Below are 19,518 nucleotides of genomic sequence, written 5' to 3'. Positions count from 1 at the left end.
TCACCAACCTAGCCTTTCAGGGTTCCAGACTCTTTGGCTCTCGCTTAGACCAGATCATTTCTGATGCCACGGGAGAAAAAAGTACTTCCCTCCCTCAGCCTAGACCAAAACGTTTCTTCAATAAAAAGGGCCCTATGCCTTTTAGGCACTTTCGTCAATTTCGGACCTCTGACTCCTCTTCCCCGGAGGATCAACCTTCTGCTTCAGGAGAGCGGAGGAGACCCTCTTACAAGCCTGCCCCCAGATGGAAGCAGCATTTGCGAAACGCACGTCGGGGCCCCTCTTTCCACGCACGGCGGCAGGTTGGTACTTCTCTTGTGTGCCTCTCTTTACTGCTATGTAGGCATAAGTCAGGTTCTACCCATCTATGTATATGGGATTTTCCCTTAATATTTGTACTCATGTGCTGATGGTAGCATAGCTATAGGGGGTTCCTTGCCATACTAAGTCTGCATACTAAGTCTGCACTAGGCACTTTATTTGTACTTTGACTTGTACTCAGTATCTCCCTGCACTTGTTTAGTATCTGAGAGCTTCTGTTTTATGATTATCATCTGCCCGGTTATTAAGCACTATCATAATAATTCTTTATACGCATTTTGCACTGTTCTAATCAATTATGTATGCTACTTATATGTAGATATATATACACCCGTGGTAGGAGTACAATTCGGTATCTTGCTCCTCAGTTTAGTATTACGTCTGTGTGTGGCACTAGTGTCTCCTTTCTGTTTTTCTATTGCATCCATTTACTCTAGTTTCTATGTGTATTATTTATGTACTTTTAATATAGTTCTTTCAATAAAATTGTTATTTTTTTAGCTAGAGTGTCCATTCTTCTTTTGGGTTTCTATGACATTTGTGATGGCGGAGCATTTACCTCCGGTGCCCTCTCTATAGGTTTACTGGAGAACTAAGAGCCAACCTTTCAGGTCCTCTGGCTCCTGTTCCGATACATTTCTTTCCAAGTGACGGGTCGCCCCCACCTGAAATGACTTCCAAGGGTGGGAGGCAGACTTCTTTCCTTCCGGGACGCCTGGCTGTCTGTAGTCAGCGACACCTGGCCAAGGCACCCCTGGTACGCGGAGCTGGTCAACATGCTCGCGGATACCCCCTGGAGACTCCCAGACCGCTCAGATCTTCTCTCACAGGGCCCACTCTTCCACTAGAGTTCTCAGTCCCTGCATTTAACGGCATGGCTGTTGAGGCCGCGGTTCTGAGGGAGTCTGGTTTTTCTCATCAGGTCATACAGACCATGATCAGAGCCAGAAAGCCAGCTTCTTCTCGCATTTACCACAGGTACTGGAAGGCTTTCTTCCGGTGGTGCGAGACACACAACGTCTTTCCGATGACTTTTTCCCTTCCGGACTTTCTGGGCTTCCTGCAATCGGGTCTCGACTCAGGTTTGTCCCTCAGTACCCTAAAGGGTCAAGTTTCCGCCTTGTCCATTCTTTTCCAAAGGGACTTGGCTTCCATCTCTCAAGTGAAGACTTTTCTGCAAGGAGTTGCTCATCTTGCTCCTCCTTTTCGTCCTCCGCTAGAACATTGGGACCTCAATTTGGTTCTCAGTGCCCTTCAGACCGTTCCTTTTGAACCGCTTCAGGACGTCTTTTTCCTTTCTTTCTTGGAAGGTGGCCTTCCTCATTGCCATCACTTCAATTAGAAGAGTTTCCGAGTTGGCAGCATTATCCTGCCGCTCCCCCTTCCTGATTCTTCATCAGGACAAGGTCGTTCTAAGACCTGGCCCCGAATTTCTTCCCAAGGTGGTTTCCTCTTTCCACATAAATGAGGATATAATTCTTCCTTATTTTGCCCTTCTCCGGTTCACTCCTTGGAGAAGTCTCTTCACAAGCTTGACGTTGTCAGGGCCGTTCGGATCTATCTTTCTTGAACTGCCCATTTTCGCAAATCCGACTCTGTCATTGCTGAGGGTCACCGGAAAGGCCTTCAAGCATCCAAATCTACGATTTCTCGCTAGATTCGTTCTGCTATAACGGAATCCTACCATGCTCGAGAGACACAGCCCCTTCCTGAGCTGTTCGTCACCAGGCCTCCGCTTTGCAGGTTTGCAAGGCTGCCACCTGGGTCGTCTTTACATACGTTCACGATGTTCTACAGGGTTCATACCCAGACCTCGTCAGATGCAGGTTTTGGTAGGAAGGTACTGCAGGCGGCGGTCGCACACCGGCCGACCTGAGCCATTTTCTCGCTTCCTTTCTACCCACCCTTTTCCGGGACTGCTTTTGGACGTCCCACTGTTATCTGTGTCCCCCAATGAAGCGATAAAGAAAGAGGGATTTTTGGTACCGTAAAATCTCTTTCTTGGAGCCTTCATTGGGGGACACAGCACCCTCCTTGGTTCTTTGTTCTTGGTACCGTGTTTGGGCCTACAAGTGCTGATTGAGTTGGTACTCATGTGTTCTCAGTTATGGTTGTTTCTCTTACTGCTTTTTTCACCAACTGAGGTGCTCAGTGCCTGTCGGTGGGTGTATACTGCCGGGGAGGGGCTATTGTTCTTTTCCTTTTTTTGCATAGTGTCAGCCTCCTAGCAGCAGCAGCACACACCCCACGGTTATCTGTGTCCCCCAATGAAGGCTCCAAGAAAGAGATTTTACGGTGAGTACCAAAAATCCCTCTATTTCCTCTTGAGACACTTGTGGGGTGGTTCCCAGGAATAGATCACCTCACAAAAGGAAAAAAAAAAAAAAATGGAGAGAAACCAGCTCACCTACTAGGCATTTGTTGTGGGGGAAGCCCGGATGCCGTGCAGTCTTCACGTGAAACAATAGAACAAAATAGAAGAGAAAATCCAGCTTCCAAAAATATCCAATTTATTAAAGTTAAAATCCAAGGTCCAAAAACATGGTTCACAGGAGAGGAGATAGCAGCATGCTACGCGTTTCGAACACTAGGTTCTTTTTCAAAGCTGCCTACTATGCACCAGAATGAGGTTTAAATAGCAACTGTGACCAATCACAGTGAATTAATCCACACCTGATACATCAGTAATATATACAATAAAAACGCAATAATATTGCAAAAGAGAAAAACAAAGAAAATATATAATACAGACATATAAAAAACATATAATATAACTAAACAGCATTGATCTCTCAGTAATGAAACATGATTTCCTTGCGAGCTTTTAAACCCATGGGATAGCAAGTGTTAAGGCAAAACATCCAGTAGGCTTCACGCGTCATTAAGCGTCTTTTCAGATCTCCTCCTCTGGCTGTTATCAGAAGCTTTTCAATGCCGACAACCCGAAGGAATGCAGTATCTCTTTGATGACTGATAATAAAATGCTTAGAGGCGTGAGACATAGAGCGATTATTATTAGTAGAAACAACAATGTCAGTGATATGTTCAGAAATACGCGTCTTTAACATGCGAGTAGTGCAACCTATATAACTTAAATTACATTTAATGCATGTTATCATATAAACTACATTCTTACTATTGCAGTTAATAAATTGCTGAATTTTGTGTTCTTGTCTGTTACTACTATCAGTAAAGGAATGCATAACAATGGAATGCGCACATGTGCGACATTTAGAAGCACCACAATGATAAAAGCCTTTATGATGTAACCATGTGTGGGAGACCTTGCTAGATTTAAATAGGCTGGGTGAAAGAATATCAGACAAAGTGGTAGCCTTTTTTGCAATCACCTGACAGCCTGAAGACAGAATTTTGGAGAGAATCTCATCCTCATAAAGAATAGGAATGTTTTTCAAAATAAGAGATTTGATGTTATTGTATTGAGGACTGTATTTAATGGAGCAGAAATTTTTTTGGTTTTGATGCAATTTACTCTTATCTTTAGATAACAGCATGTCACTGCGTTTTTTATGTTGTACTATATTTTTGGCTCTATCCAGAGACCAATTAGAGTAGCCTCTTTTTTCTAATTTTTTACAACACAAATCAGTCTCTTGCTTTAAAATGCTAGCATCACTACAATTTCTGGTTATTCTAGTCAGCTCACCCACTGGTATAGACTTTATTGTATGTCCAGGATGACTGCTGGACGCATGTAAAATACTATTACCAGATAAAGGTTTATGAAATGTGGAAGTGGCAATACCAGAGCCAACAGTACTATGCAGCATCAAGTCCAAAAAGGAAATCATGTGTGAATTATGGCTGCATGTAAAACAAAGATTAAATTCATTAGAATTGAGATAACTGAGGAACTCCGGTATGGTAGATTCATCGCCACTCCATATGAGGAGCAAATCATCGATATATCTACCATACCAGAATATGTCCATCAAAAATGGATTACGATCCGAATAAAGAAATAATTCCTCCCAATATGACATTACCAAATTAGCAACGGATGGTGAATGTTTGCCTCCCATAGAAACTCCTTTACATTGGAGAAAAAACTGCTGATCAAAGAAAAAATAATTGTGAGTCATTAAAAAAACAATAACCTGCAAGATATAATTGCACAAATCAATGGTGTAATTACTGTACTTATGCAAATGAAATTCAAGTGCTTGAATAACAATATTTTGTGGAATGCAGGTGTACAGAGAGATGACATCACAACTTATCCATTGAAATCCATCACACCATACAATATTAGAGAGCTGATGTAAAACATCTCTCGAATCTCTCAAGAATCCCGGAACTCTCGTAACCAATGGCTGTAAGAGGGAATCTACCCATTGACTAAGATGTTCTGTTAGAGAGCCCATCCCTGATAATATAGGGCGCATTGGTGGAGGTGTAACACCTTTATGTACCTTGGGTAAGCCATATATTGTAGGTATAATGGGGCAATCAACCTTTAGGTATTCAGCATGTGTTCTAGTAAGAACACCCAGAGCTGCACCATCATCAATCAAACTGAACAATTCCTTTTTGTAAGAAGATGTAGGATCTGAGAGTAATTTTCTATACGTGGTGCTGTCATTTAGGAGATCATTCATTTGTTCTTTGTAGACCAATGTGTCCATCACCACAATTAGGCCACCTTTGTCTGCCTTTTTTATAGTGATCTCGTCCATTTTTTTAATTTCATGGAGAGCTCTGCGCTGCTTCCAATTTAAATTACCTTTGTGAGTTTCTTGCTGGACATATGTATCCAAAGATCTTAAATCTCGTTCCATGACAGCCTGGAATCTGTCCATGCAGTCTACCCTCGAATGAATGGGGTAGAATGATGGATTTTTTGTTATGAATTGATCAGCTTGATTTACATCGCGATTCAAAGATACATTAGAACCATTCAATTCATTCAAGTTCATCAAAAGACATTGTTCATTAAATGTGAGATCACAGAATTCATTTATAACAACAGAAGTGTCCGCAGTGACAGTTGATTCCTGTTTAAAAAAATGTCTTTTAACTGTCAAATTGCGAATAAATCTATTAATGTCCATCAATGTATGAAATAAATCAAATCGTTGATCCGGTGCATATTTAAGTCCCAAAGACAACACTTGCAATTGTTCAACTGAAAGATCACAGCTGGAAATATTTAAAATATTAGAAAAATCACCTGAAAAAGATGTTACTTTCTGTTGCGGGTAGCCATGCGGAAGTTTCCTGCGGTGTTTACGGCCCCCGCGCCTCTTGCGTTTTTTGAATTAATTCTTCTTGGTCTACGGTAGTAAGTGTTGATGTTGTCCATACTTTGATTGATGTTTGCGTCACCACCAGTTTCAATAGACCCATTATCCATAGAATCCATGTCTGAGGAACTGAAAGAGACTCGGCGCTCAGATGTATCAGAGGAATTAGTACGTTTCAGGATAGGGCGAGGGCTTTTATATGCTTTCTGCCACCTGCCCCATTCATATACCTGATTATTTTGATAGTCACTTAAGTCACGTTGAAATTTATTTTTCTTGCGGCTCATAATTAAATCCTCTGATTTCAATAGAGACGTTTTAATATTTTTTAATTCCTCATTATATTTATTGATATCTTTCTTTTCAAGACTAGTTTTAATGTCATTAATTTCTGACTGAATGTTTTTCAGCTTAATGTCCTCATATTTCATAATTAATTGCATTAATTTAGTCGAGCAATTACTTAGGATCATATTCCATTCATCCACAAACTGCTGTGAATATATGGTGGTGGGAATTTTTTTAATGCGCAATCCTCTTGGGATCATGTCTTTTTGCACATAATTGTCCAATGTAGTAAAATCCCACCACACTTTCATTTCATTTATCATGAGTTTTTCCAGTTTGTTAACGTCTGTGCTGAAGAGGTCTGACTCAGACCTATCAGTTGTGGAAGAAAGATCCATTGAAAACAGCTGAGCAGCCTTACGAGCTCTTTCTGGACTTTCATTCATTTTAAAAATATATATCAAAAAACCCACAAACAAAAAGGAAGAAAAAATTGAATGCCTTTAGAGCACAAACGTATTTAGACAAAGCTAGCACTTGTATATACAGGCTCTAGGTGTGCACGGTTTCAAAACTGGACTAACACAAAAGGAAAAAAAAAAAAAAAATGGAGAGAAACCAGCTCACCTACTAGGCATTTGTTGTGGGGGAAGCCCGGATGCCGTGCAGTCTTCACGTGAAACAATAGAACAAAATAGAAGAGAAAATCCAGCTTCCAAAAATATCCAATTTATTAAAGTTAAAATCCAAGGTCCAAAAACATGGTTCACAGGAGAGGAGATAGCAGCATGCTACGCGTTTCGAACACTAGGTTCTTTTTCAAAGCTGCCTACTATGCACCAGAATGAGGTTTAAATAGCAACTGTGACCAATCACAGTGAATCAATCCACACCTGATACATCAGTAATATATACAATAAAAACGCAATAATATTGCAAAAGAGAAAAACAAAGAAAATATATAATACAGACATATAAAAAACATATAATATAACTAAACAGCATTGATCTCTCAGTAATGAAACATGATTTCCTTGCGAGCATTTAAACCCATGGGATAGCAAGTGTTAAGGCAAAACAAAGCAGCTTTGAAAAAGAACCTAGTGTTCGAAACGCGTAGCATGCTGCTATCTCCTCTCCTGTGAACCATGTTTTTGGACCTTGGATTTTAACTTTAATAAATTGGATATTTTTGGAAGCTGGATTTTCTCTTCTATTTTGTTCTATAGATCACCTCAGGCTACAATTTAGCATCTCCCCTCCAAGACTTCAGAGGTGCCAAATGTTAGCTTCTTCTTGGCTCTAGCTAGACCTCCTGGTGAGATATGGAGACACAATTCTACTAGTCCCAAGGAAGTACCTATTAACACCTAGGTGCGACTTGCCTTCAGGACAGGTGTTAAATTATCACTAGTCACACATATAACCCTAGACACATATAGATATATATATATATATATACACACATATTTCACCACATTCTGTGTATGCAGCCCCCCTGCACCGTGCCCTGTATACCTCCTTTTACAGTACAGACAGGTCCCTCGTTCTGTGTATGCAGCCCCCCTGCACCATCCCCTGTACACCTCCTTCTACAGTACAGACAGGTCCCTCGTTCTGTGTATGCAGCCCCCCTGCACCATCAATACCTCCTCCTACAGTACAGACAGGTCCCTCGTTCTGTGTATGCAGCCCCCCTGCACCGTCCCCTGTATACCTCCTCCTACAGTACAGACAGGTCCCTCGTTCTGTGTATGCAGCCCCCCTGCACCATCCCCTGTACACCTCCTTCTACAGTACAGACAGGTCCCTCGTTCTGTGTATGCAGCCCCCCTGCACCATCAATACCTCCTCCTACAGTACAGACAGGTCCCTCGTTCTGTGTATGCAGCCCCCCTGCACCGTCCCCTGTATACCTCCTCCTACAGTACAGACAGGTCCCTCGTTCTGTGTATGCAGCCCCCCTGCACCATCCCCTGTACACCTCCTCCTCCTACAGTAGACAGGTCCCCCGTTCTGTGTATGCAGCCCCCCTGCACCATCCCCTGTACACCTCCTCCTACAGTAGACAGGTCCCCCGTTCTGTGTATGCAGCCCCCCTGCACCGTCCCCTGTATACCTCCTCCTACAGTACAGACAGTTCTCTCGTTCTGTGTATGCAGCCCCCCTGCACCATCCCCTGTATACCTCCTCCTACAGTACAGACAGGTCCCTCGTTCTGTGTATGCAGCCCCCCTGCACCATCCCCTGTATACCTCCTCCTACAGTACAGACAGATCCCTCGTTCTGTGTATGCAGCCCCCCCTGCACTGTCCCCTGTATACCTCCTCCTACAGTACAGACAGGTCCCTCGTTCTGTGTATGCAGCCCCCCTGCACTGTCCCCTGTATACCTCCTCCTACAGTACAGACAGGTCCCTCGTTCTGTGTATGCAGCCCCCCTGCACCGTCCCCTGTATACCTCCTCCTACAGTACAGACTGGTCCCTCATTCGGTGTATGCAGCCCCCCCGCACTGTCCCCTGTATACCTCCTACGGTACAGACAGGTCCCTCGTTTTGTGTATGCAGCCCCCCTGCACTGTCCCCTGTATACCTCCTCCTACAGTACAGACAGGTCCCTCATTCTGTGTATGCAGCCGCCCCCCCCCCCCCCCCGCACTGTCCCCTGTATACCTCCTCCTACAGTACAGACAGGTCCCTCGTTCTGTGTATGCAGCCCCCCTGCACCGTCCCCTGTATACCTCCTCCTACAGTACAGACTGGTCCCTCATTCTGTGTATGCAGCCCCCCCCCGCACTGTCCCCTGCATACCTCCTACGGTACAGACAGGTCCCTCGTTCTGTGTATGCAGCCCCCCTGCACTGTCCCCTGTATACCTCCTCCTACGGTACAGACAGGTCCCTCGTTCTGTGTATGCAGCCCCCCTGCACCGTCCCCTGTATACCTCCTCCTACAGTACAGACTGGTCCCTCATTCTGTGTATGCAGCCCCTCCCCCCCCGCACTGTCCCCTGTATACCTCCTCCTACGGTACAGACAGGTCCCTCGTTCTGTGTATGCAGCCCCCCTGCACCAACCCCTGTACACCGCCTCCTAGAGTACGAACAGTTCTGTGTATGCAGCCCCCCTGCACCGTCCCCTGTACACCGCCTCCTACAGTACAGACCGTTCTCTCGTTCTGTGTATGCAGCCCCCCTGGTGATGTAGATGTCGTTCTCCTTGTCTTGCAGAATAAGGAGTTTGTGTGCCGCGGTCACGACTACGAGCGCCTGGAGGCGTTCCAGCAGCGCATGCTCAGCGAGTTCCCGCAGGCGATCGCGATGCAGCATCTCAACCATCCTGATGACACGATCCTGCAGAGCGACTCCCAGTGTATCCTGCGGGGAGGGCGGACATTACTGGGCACTGTGTGGTCACATTACTCACCTTCTGTGCTTCCAGTCAGTGAATGAAAACATTCACAGTTATAGGGGTCACACTGTGGGTGGGTTTGTTACAATGTGTCAGCGCAGATCACAGGTGTTCAGTTGCAGGGTTTGCGTCTTCATTGTTTCATGCTGCTGTGATGGTTCCTCCCTTGACTGTCTCTCTAGACCTGCAGATTTATGCAGTCATCCCTCTACCCGACACCCCGAGAGTGCTGAACATGGACCAGGTTCCCGAGAGGATAAAGAGCTTCTATCGCGTAAACAACGTCCGCCGGTTTCGGTACGACCGACCGTTCCATCGCGGCGCCCGTGACAAAGACAACGAGTTTAAGGTGAGTGATGGAAGCAGACACCAGACTGATAGAGCAGCGCTCTCAAAGTGTCTCATCCCAGAGTCTATGGACAGAGCGCAGCGCTCTCTCACTGCCTCATCTCAGAGTCTATGGACAGAGTGCAGCGCTCTCTCACTGCCTCATCTCAGAGTCTATGGACAGAGTGCAGCGCTCTCTCACTGCCTCATCTCAGAGTCTATGGACAGAGTGCAGCGCTCTCTCACTGCCTCATCTCAGAGTCTATGGACAGAGCGCAGCGCTCTCTCACTGCCTCATCTCAGAGTCTATGGACGGAGCGCAGCGCTCTCACTGCCTCATCTCCGAGTCTATGGACGGAGCGCAGCACTGTCTCACTGCCTCATCTCAGAGTCTATGGACAGAGTGCAGCACTGTCTCACTGCCTCATCTCAGAGTCTATGGACAGAGTGCAGCGCTCTCACTGCCTCATCTCCGAGTCTATGGACGGAGCGCAGCGCTCTCTCACTGCCTCATCTCAGAGTCTATGGACAGAGTGCAGCGCTCTCACTGCCTCATCTCCGAGTCTATGGACGGAGCGCAGCACTGTCTCACTGCCTCATCTCAGAGTCTATGGACAGAGTGCAGCGCTCTCTCACTGCCTCATCTCAGAGTCTATGGACAGAGTGCAGCGCTCTCTCACTGCCTCATCTCAGAGTCTATGGACGGAGCGCAGCGCTCTCTCACTGCCTCATCTCAGAGTCTATGGACAGAGTGCAGCGCTCTCACTGCCTCATCTCCGAGTCTATGGACAGAGTGCAGCGCTCTCACTGCCTCATCTCCGAGTCTATGGACGGAGCGCAGCGCTCTCTCACTGCCTCATCTCAGAGTCTATGGACGGAGCGCAGCGCTCTCTCACTGCCTCATCTCAGAGTCTATGGACGGAGCGCAGCGCTCTCTCACTGCCTCATCTCAGAGTCTATGGACAGAGTGCAGCGCTCTCACTGCCTCATCTCCGAGTCTATGGACGGAGCGCAGCACTGTCTCACTGCCTCATCTCAGAGTCTATGGACAGAGTGCAGCGCTCTCACTGCCTCATCTCCGAGTCTATGGACGGAGCGCAGCGCTCTCTCACTGCCTCATCTCAGAGTCTATGGACAGAGTGCAGCGCTCTCACTGCCTCATCTCCGAGTCTATAGACAGAGCGCAGCGCTCTCTCACTGCCTCATCTCAGAGTCTATGGACAGAGTGCAGCGCTCTCTCACTGCCTCATCTCCGAGTCTATAGACAGAGCGCAGCGCTCTCTCACTGCCTCATCTCAGAGTCTATGGACAGAGTGCAGCACTCTCACTGCCTCATCCCAGAGTCTATGGACAGAGCGCAGCGCTCTCTCACTGCCTCATCTCAGAGTCTATGGACGGAGCGCAGCACTGTCTCACTGCCTCATCTCAGAGTCTATGGACAGAGTGCAGCGCTCTCTCACTGCCTCATCTCAGAGTCTATGGACAGAGTGCAGCACTCTCACTGCCTCATCCCAGAGTCTATGGACAGAGCGCAGCGCTCTCTCACTGCCTCATCTCAGAGTCTATGGACGGAGCGCAGCGCTCTCTCACTGCCTCATCTCAGAGTCTATGGACGGAGCGCAGCACTGTCTCACTGCCTCATCTCAGAGTCTATGGACAGAGTGCAGCGCTCTCTCACTGCCTCATCTCCGAGTCTATGGATGGAGCGCAGCGCTCTCTCACTGCCTCATCTCAGAGTCTATGGACGGAGCGCAGCACTGTCTCACTGCCTCATCTCAGAGTCTATGGACAGAGTGCAGCGCTCTCTCACTGCCTCATCTCAGAGTCTATGGACAGAGTGCAGCACTCTCACTGCCTCATCCCAGAGTCTATGGACAGAGCGCAGCGCTCTCTCACTGCCTCATCTCAGAGTCTATGGACGGAGTGCAGCGCTCTCTCACTGCCTCATCTCAGAGTCTATGGACGGAGCGCAGCACTGTCTCACTGCCTCATCTCAGAGTCTATGGACGGAGCGCAGCACTCTCTCACTGCCTCATCTCAGAGTCTATGGACAGAGTGCAGCACTCTCACTGCCTCATCTCAGAGTCTATGGAGAGAGTGCAGGGCTCTCTCACTGCCTCATCTCAGAGTCTATGGACAGAGTGCAGCGCTCTCACTGCCTCATCTCAGAGTCTATGGACAGAGTGCAGCGCTCTCACTGCCTCATCTCAGAGTCTATGGACAGAGTGCAGCGCTCTCACTGCCTCATCTCAGAGTCTATGGACAGAGTGCAGCACTCTCACTGCCTCATCTCAGAGTCTATGGACAGAGTGCAGCACTGTCTCACTGCCTCATCTCAGAGTCTATGGACGGAGCGCAGCGCTCTCTCACTGCCTCATCTCAGAGTCTATGGACAGAGTGCAGTGCTCTCTCACTGTCTCCTCTCTCTTTCAGAGTCTATGGATAGAGCGCAGCACTCACTGTCTCCTCTCTTTTTCAGAGTCTATGGATAGAGCGCAGCACTCTCACACTTTCTCCTTTCTTTTTCAGAGTCTATGGATAGAGCGCAGCACTCTCACACTGTCTCCTCTTTCAGAGTCTAGGGATAGAGTGCAGCACTCTCATATTGTCTCCTCTCTTTTTCAGAGTCTATGGATAGAGCGCAGCACTCTCACACTATCTCCTCTCTCTTCTTCAGAGTCTATGAATGATAGTGCAGCACTCTCACACTGTCTCCTCTTTCAGTGTCTATGATAGAGCGCAGCACTCTCACACTGTCTCCTCTTTCAGTGTCTATGATAGAGCGCAGCACTCTCACACTGTCTCCTCTCTTTTTCAGAGTCTATGAATGATAGTGCAGCACTCACACTGTCTCCTCTTTCAGAGTCTATGGATAGAGCGCAGCACTCTCACACTGTCTCCTCTCTCTTCATCAGAGTCTATGGATAGAGCGCAGCACTCTCACACTGTCTCCTCTCATCTCAGAGTCTAGGAATAGATTGCAGCACTCTCACACTGTCTCCTCTTTCAGAGTCTATGGATAGAGCGCAGCACTCTCACACTTTCTCCTTTCTTTTTCAGAGTCTATGGATAGAGCGCAGCACTCTCACACTGTCTCCTCTCATCTCAGAGTCTAGGAATAGATTGCAGCACTCTCACACTGTCTCCTCTTTCAGAGTCTATGGATAGAGCGCAGCACTCTCACACTGTCTCACAGTCTCCCGGGAATCTCCTGCTGGTTTGAAGTCCAGAAGCGAGAGCTGGTAAGGTGTCCGCAGCCACGGGGAGTGGTGGTCTCACATCACATGTGATCTGTAATTATTGGGGTGGGGTCTGCAGGTGGAGGTGAGTCCCCTGGAGAACGCGCTGCAGGTTCTGGGGAACAAGACGCAGGAGCTGCGAGCGCTGATCACCCAGTACCAGCACCACAACCTGCACGGGAACATCAACCTACTCAGCATGTGTCTGAACGGGGTCATCGACGCCGCCGTCAACGGGGGGATCACGCGATACCAGGAGGTGCGAGAACTGCGAGTAACACCTACAGGACCCCTAAGTGTTCATCCCTTTATAGATCTGTCTGTAGCTTCCCCACCCACTGTCTCTTTAGGTCCTTTTTTTTGCCCCTCTCTCACTGTCTGTCAATATTTTCTCCTCTCTCGCTCTGTCTGTCTTCCTCTGTCAGTCTTGGTGTCGCCCTCTCGCTGTCTATAGCCCCCTCTCAATTTCTCTCTTACATTGTGTCTTTCTCTCTGTCTGTGCTTCCCACCCCCCATTTTTCAGCGATCTCTTGCTCTCTCTCTCTCTGTCACTCTCTCTTACTGTCTCTCTCTTTGTCCCTTTCTCTTATGGTCTCTCTGTGTTTTTCTCTCTTACAGTCTCTCTCTGTGTCCCTCTTGCTGTCTCTCTCTCTGTGTCTTTCTCCCAGTCTCTCTCTCTGTGTCCCTCTTGCTGTCTCTCTCTCTGTCCCCCTCTCACGATCTCTCTCTCTCTCTGTCCCCCTCTCACGGTCTCTCTCTCTGTCCCCCTCTCACGGTCTCTCTCTCTGTCCCCCTCTCACGGTCTCTCTCTGTGTCCCCCTCTCACGGTCTCTCTCTGTGTCCCCCTCTCACGGTCTCTCCTCGCACAGGCGTTCTTTGATAAGGATTACATCACGCAGCACCCGGAGGACACGGACAGGATCACTGCGCTGAAGGAACTGATGCTGGAGCAGGTTGGTCGCTCCCGGCTGCTGGTCAGAGATGATGTTGCTGCTCCGTGATGATGGTAGTGGTGATATGATGATGGTGGTGCTGCTGATGGTGCTGCTGCTGATGATGGTGGTGATATGATGATGGTAGTGGTGATATGATGATGGTGGTGATATGATGATGGTAGTGGTGATATGATGATGGTGGTGCTGCTGATGGTGCTGCTGATGATGGTGGTGATATGTATAAATCATTTTTATTGGTCACAGCAATAAAGAATAAAGGTAAACAGTACAAACTGATAAATCTGTGCAATGATAGACAGTAATTTTAAATCGAACAGGAAGAGCATAGTTACATTTATGTCTTACGATATAATTTTCTAATTAATAATGCTCTTGACTATCCCGAAATTATGGGTTAATAACAATAAAGAACTACCGGGATAGTTGATAACAATTATTAAATTCCTTTGTAGATATTTAAAATACAATATGAAAATCAAAACTGGATATGAGGAGGACATACATAGAAAGTAAGAAAGAGGAAAGAAAAGAGGGTAGAAAGAAGAAGAAGAGAGGGGTGGATGAGGGGGTGGGGAATTCAGGGAAGGAGTGCGGCTGCCCCCGTAGCCCAGCGGACAAGACGCATGCTGAGGAACGGCCCGGAAGCATACGAAAATAAGCTACACAGTGTGTCGGGTTCTGGAAACCCAGAGATCCAGTTCAGGAGTTTCCCTAAAAGCGATCCAAGGGGCCCATGTGCTGTAGGTTTTTTCTACGTTACCTGGTGACTGGTTTATCAACTGCTCCATTCTATAGATGTTATTAAGTTCTGCCACAAATTCTGTACGGGTAGGAAATTTTTCTTGTTTCCAAAACCTAGGGATTAGATTTCTGACTGCGGTAAGAAAGTGTCTGAGGATACCCCTCTTGAACCTGGATATTGATAGGTCGCATAGAGACAGCAATGCTAGACCTGCTGAAGGTTGGATCTGTGTGATAGACAACTTATTATGGAGTTCAAAGACAGCCAACCACAAATCCTTTATGGGGGGGCAGTCCCACCAGATATGCATGTAAGAGCCTATTTCCTTTAAACATCTCCAGCAGGTGTCAGGGGTCGTGGGGAACACCGCATGCACCATGGAGGGGCATCTATACCATCTTGCTAGAATTTTATAGCTCCTCTCCTGTGATACCGCGCATAATGACGATCTGGATGAGAAGAGAAGAATTTTTCCCCTGTCTTCAGATGACAAGGGCCTTCCCAGATCGCCCTCCCATTTCGGGAAAAACAATGGCCAACCCTGCAGCGGAGCCCTCCCCTCTTGGAAGATTTTATACAGCAGCGAGACAGTATGATCCGGGGGATTTGCTGATATACAAAGCATCTCAAAGGGAGTTAGCGGCCTGCTGATATTGGTTTGTTTAGAGATTGAGTGGATATAACTTTTTAGTTGTTCATAGAAGAACCAATCAATAGAGTGGGATTCTTCCTCCGGGAATAATTCCCGGAGGGACTTCATCCCAGTTTCTTTTAAGTAATCATGGATGATGGGTTTGGAGTCTTTTCTCTTATTTAGAAATGTCTCTCTATTCAGCCCCGCTGGAAAAGCAGAGTTGTCATAAATTGGGATTAAAGGGCCCGGGAGAGTTGTGATCTGAAGGTCTTTGTTTCGGTTTTTAATGAGAAGCAATATGTTTCGCGTGAGGAAAGGTATGTAAGTGCCCGGTCCTAGCCCCCTGCCTCCTGTCCAAAGAACAACTTGAGGGTCGCATCCGTTAAGATCGTTTTCTAGGTTTACCCACTTTTTGTTGTTTTTACTGTGATAAAGGTCTAGGATACAGGTTCCCATTGATGCATAACTATAAATCGCGAGATCCGGGAGACCCAATCCACCTGTCAGTTTAGATCTACTTAATGTTGTATATGAAATACGTGCCCGATTATGAGACCAAATAAAACGGGCAATTATTTGTTTGAGGCGGGAAAAGAAGGAAGCTGGCAAGTATAGGGGAATTGTTTGAAAAAAATATAAGAGACGAGGCAGAAGGTCCATCTTAACTGCATTGATCCTACCCAGCCAGGACAATTGGAGCCTGTGCCATTTCTCCAAGTCTGAGTTTGTTTTCTGTAGGATTGGCGCAAGGTTGCTTTCAAACAATTTAGACGTTTTGCTTGTAATTTTGATACCTAAATAAGTAAGGGAATCAAAGTTCCATTTAAATGGGAAGGACCTCCTTAATTGATCCACCAAGGGGAGTTGGAGTGAAATGTTTAGGATTTCGGATTTATGGGAATTCATTTTGAAGTTACTTAGGTGGCCAAATTTATGTAGCTCCGAAATGATATTTGGTAGACTCGTAGAGGGGGACGTGATATATAGGAGGATGTCATCTGCAAAAAGTGCTAGCTTATGTTCTTCAGAACGTAATTTTATGCCATTAATTGATGGGTTGTTTCTCAGGGCCACAGCTAAATGCTCCATTGTTAGGATATATAAGAGGGGAGAGAGAGGGCACCCCTGCCTTGTACCATTCCTGATCGGGAACATTTCTGATAATGTGCCATTTACCTTGACCTGGGCACTAGGACAAGAATATAGGGCGGAGATCCTACGCAGCATGTTTTCTTTTAGGCCAATTTCCTCTAGGGTCTGGGAAATAAATTCCCAATGGACCCGGTCAAAGGCCTTTTCCGCATCTATTGACATGATACACAGGGGGTCCCCCTCCCTGCCCGCTCTGTCAATTAGAGACATGGTTCGGATTGTGTTGTCCCTCGCCTCTCGCCCTGGGACGAAGCCCACCTGGTCTTGGTTTATTAGTTTTGGTAGAAGGGGGCATAATCTATTGGCTAACATTTTTGCATATATTTTAATATCCAGATTTATTAAAGAGATCGGGCGGTAATTTTCGCATGTAGAAGGGTCCTTGCCCAGCTTAGGGAGAACTGTTATGTGAGCGATGAGTGCCTGTGTAGGGAAAGAGCCCCCAAGAGAGACAAAATTACAGGCCTTCAGGAATATTGGACTAAGCAGCGAGTTGAACGACTTGTAGAAGCCTGCTGAGTACCCATCAGGGCCCGGGCTCTTGCCCTGTTTCAGGGCGCTAATGGTTTCAGACACCTCCTCCACCGAGAATTCCCTTTCAAGATCAAGTAGATCACCTTCAGGCAGAGTGGGTAGTTTATGTTCCTGTAAATATGATTTGATTTTGTTACGGAGAGAATGTAGTGGGGCCTCTTTATAGTGACCCGCTATGTTATATAGAGATTTGTAGTATTCGCTAAAGTTGGAGAGAATATCTTTGGTATTAAACATTTTCTTCCCCTCTTTGTTTTTAATAAAAGGAATGTAGGTATTGGGATTACGTTGATTGAGGGCTCTGGCCAAGAGTCTACCACTTTTATTGCCGAGCTGGTAGAAGCGGCTCTTGAGTCTTTCTCTGAGGTATTTAGATTTTTGGTCTATTATAGATAGCAGTTTTTGTCTGGCCGAGGAGAGCCTAGCAAATGTGCTGGCCTCAAGGTCTCGTTTGTGTTTGTTTTCTAATTGGTGGATTTGATCTGTTAAGCTAAGTATTTCCGCCGCTCTTTCTTTTTTTAACCTAGCGCCATAAGAGATGAGGACGCCTCTTACTACACTTTTCAAAGCCTCCCATTTTACAGTGGGGGACGTGGTGTCTTCCTCGTGGTCAGTCATGAAATCTGTGATTGTTTGATCAATCTTGGATTTACATATGGGATCCTGTAACAGATTTTCATTCAGACGCCAGGAGAAACCTGCTCTCGAGGCAGAATGAAGTGAGATTGTTAGGTAAATAGGAGCGTGATCTGACCACAGTATCGACCCCACATCCGCCTTTACCTGCATGTCGAGTAACTTATGTGAAACGAAAAAATAGTCTATTCTACTGTAAGTGTTGTGTATTTGTGAGAAGAAGCTATAGTCCTTAGTTGTTGGATTAAGAACCCTCCAGATATCTACCAGTCTCATGCTGTGCAGCTGGGATCTTATTTTTTTAATAGAAGATGCAGGATATGAGGACTTACCCGAAGAGACATCCACCGCAGGGTTCATAGGGATATTAAAGTCGCCCCCAAGTATCACAGGAGAGGAACCAGCAAACTCCTCGAGACGTCTTTTGCAATCGGCTCCAAACTTCTGTTGCCCTTGGTTTGGAAAATAAACGTTAGCGATTACAAGTTTATGAGCTGCCCATGTGATGAGCAGGAAGATATATCTGCCGTGTTTGTCAATTTGTGAGTCTAAGATCTCAGGTACAAAGGATTTGTGGAAGGCTATTGAGACACCTTTTGACTTTGAAAATGGATTTGGGCTATGATACCATTTGGGATAATTTTTCGTGGTACAGTGTGGTACCACACCAGTTTTGAAATGTGTCTCTTGGAGCAGTAGCACAGAGACCCTCTGTTTGTGACTCTCAAATAGGACCCGACGTCTTTTTTCTGGTATATTTAGCCCCTTAACGTTGAAGGAGCAAAATTTAAAATCATCCATTGTCAAATATCCCTACGCCAACCCGCAACACTATGAGCCCCGTCCGCCAGAACCGGTGACAGCCAAGGGTAGTAGGGAAGGAACAGTAGGAGGGAAGGGAAAAAGACAGGGTAGAGAAGAGATAATAGAACATGGAAAACATGAAAGAAGGTGCGTTAGGGTTGACGCACCAGGTTAGACTATGCATCTGTGTAGTTAGGGCAAAAGAATGGAGAAGGAGAAGTCTCCTCCCCTCCCTTCGCCCGTGCACCTTAGGTGGATAAGGGAAGCCAAGGGAGATACTGAACCCCCCAACCCCCCCGAACTTGGTATGTCCCATAAATGAGGATTTGCAAACATGTAGACAATAAGTGATCATGGGACCACTCAGCTGCAGCAGAGTATCTGGGCATATTGCAACAATGGGCAGAAACTAATTAAAACTAAGAAGAAAATGAAACAAATGAAGAGAGGAGAACTTCATGGGGGATCTGAGGAGCCTTCGTTGGTATGACGATTCTTGGAACGGGGAACCTTGAGCCACCTCGGAGGAGCATCTGGAAGTGTCGGGGCCAGAGGCCAATCTGGAAGATCTATTAATGGGAGTTCAAATGTTCCTAAGAAGTTAGCCAGGTCCCCAATCCGGCGAAAGTATGCACTTTTGCCGCCTTTGAATGCTGTTAGTTGGAATGGGAACCCCCACCTGTAGGGGATATCTCTTTCCTTGAGAACTTCCAGCAAGGGCTTCAGAGCTTTGCGCAGAAATAGGGTGCGCCTGGATAGGTCTGATAGGAGTAGAATTGGATGGCCTTCAAACTGGAGGGATCCCTTTTTCCTAGAGGCCATCATGATGGCCTCCTTAATTCTGAAATAATGCACCCTGCAGATGACGTCTCTAGGGCGCGCCTCAGACGTGGGTTTAGGACCAAGGGATCTATGGATCCTGTCGAACTCGATGGTGTTGTCCTCGTGGTCGCCGAGAATGTCCAGAAATATTCTCTGAACTGTGTGGTCTAGGTCCCGAGGACTGACAGATTCTGGTAAGCCACGTATACGGATATTGTTACGCCTATTGCGATTCTCTAGATCCTCAAGGCCAGATGACATTTCCTCCAGTTTCATGGTGTGGTCCATTAAAATTTCCCTGTGCGCCTGAAGTTCCTGTGAAATATCCTCTTGTGTCTTTTCCACATCTTCTATACGCGATGTGAATTCTGTCTGTAAGTTATGTATCT

General features: G+C 46.5%; 1 protein-coding gene and 1 long non-coding RNA gene across 10 annotated transcripts in view; one reads left to right on the top strand and one right to left on the bottom strand.

Moving 5' to 3' along the window:
- Positions 1 to 19,518, top strand: part of DOCK3 (dedicator of cytokinesis 3) — a 179,806-nt gene that overhangs the window by 140,669 nt on the left and 19,619 nt on the right. For all 9 annotated transcript variants that reach the window (XR_011314921.1, XR_011314923.1, XR_011314922.1 and 6 more), the window contains 5 exons: positions 9,103 to 9,244; positions 9,466 to 9,632; positions 12,766 to 12,852; positions 12,929 to 13,108; positions 13,719 to 13,802. Coding sequence is in view for 6 of the 9 variants with exons in the window: in XM_069736068.1 (XP_069592169.1) it covers positions 9,103 to 9,244; positions 9,466 to 9,632; positions 12,766 to 12,852; positions 12,929 to 13,108; positions 13,719 to 13,802 (660 nt within the window). In the remaining 3 variants the exon portion in view is untranslated. The remainder of the gene's footprint in view (positions 1 to 9,102; positions 9,245 to 9,465; positions 9,633 to 12,765; positions 12,853 to 12,928; positions 13,109 to 13,718; positions 13,803 to 19,518) is intronic.
- LOC138647213 (uncharacterized) lies at positions 2,815 to 6,741 on the bottom strand. Its single transcript, XR_011314919.1, has 2 exons — positions 5,513 to 6,741; positions 2,815 to 4,391 (listed from the first exon to the last, which is right to left on the bottom strand). It is a non-coding gene; the product is annotated as an uncharacterized lncRNA (long non-coding RNA).

Source organism: Ranitomeya imitator, chromosome 8, assembly GCF_032444005.1.
Source record: "Ranitomeya imitator isolate aRanImi1 chromosome 8, aRanImi1.pri, whole genome shotgun sequence".
In the NCBI taxonomy this organism is placed as follows: Eukaryota; Metazoa; Chordata; class Amphibia; order Anura; family Dendrobatidae; genus Ranitomeya; species Ranitomeya imitator.
This window is presented reverse-complemented; position numbering and strand designations above follow the sequence as displayed.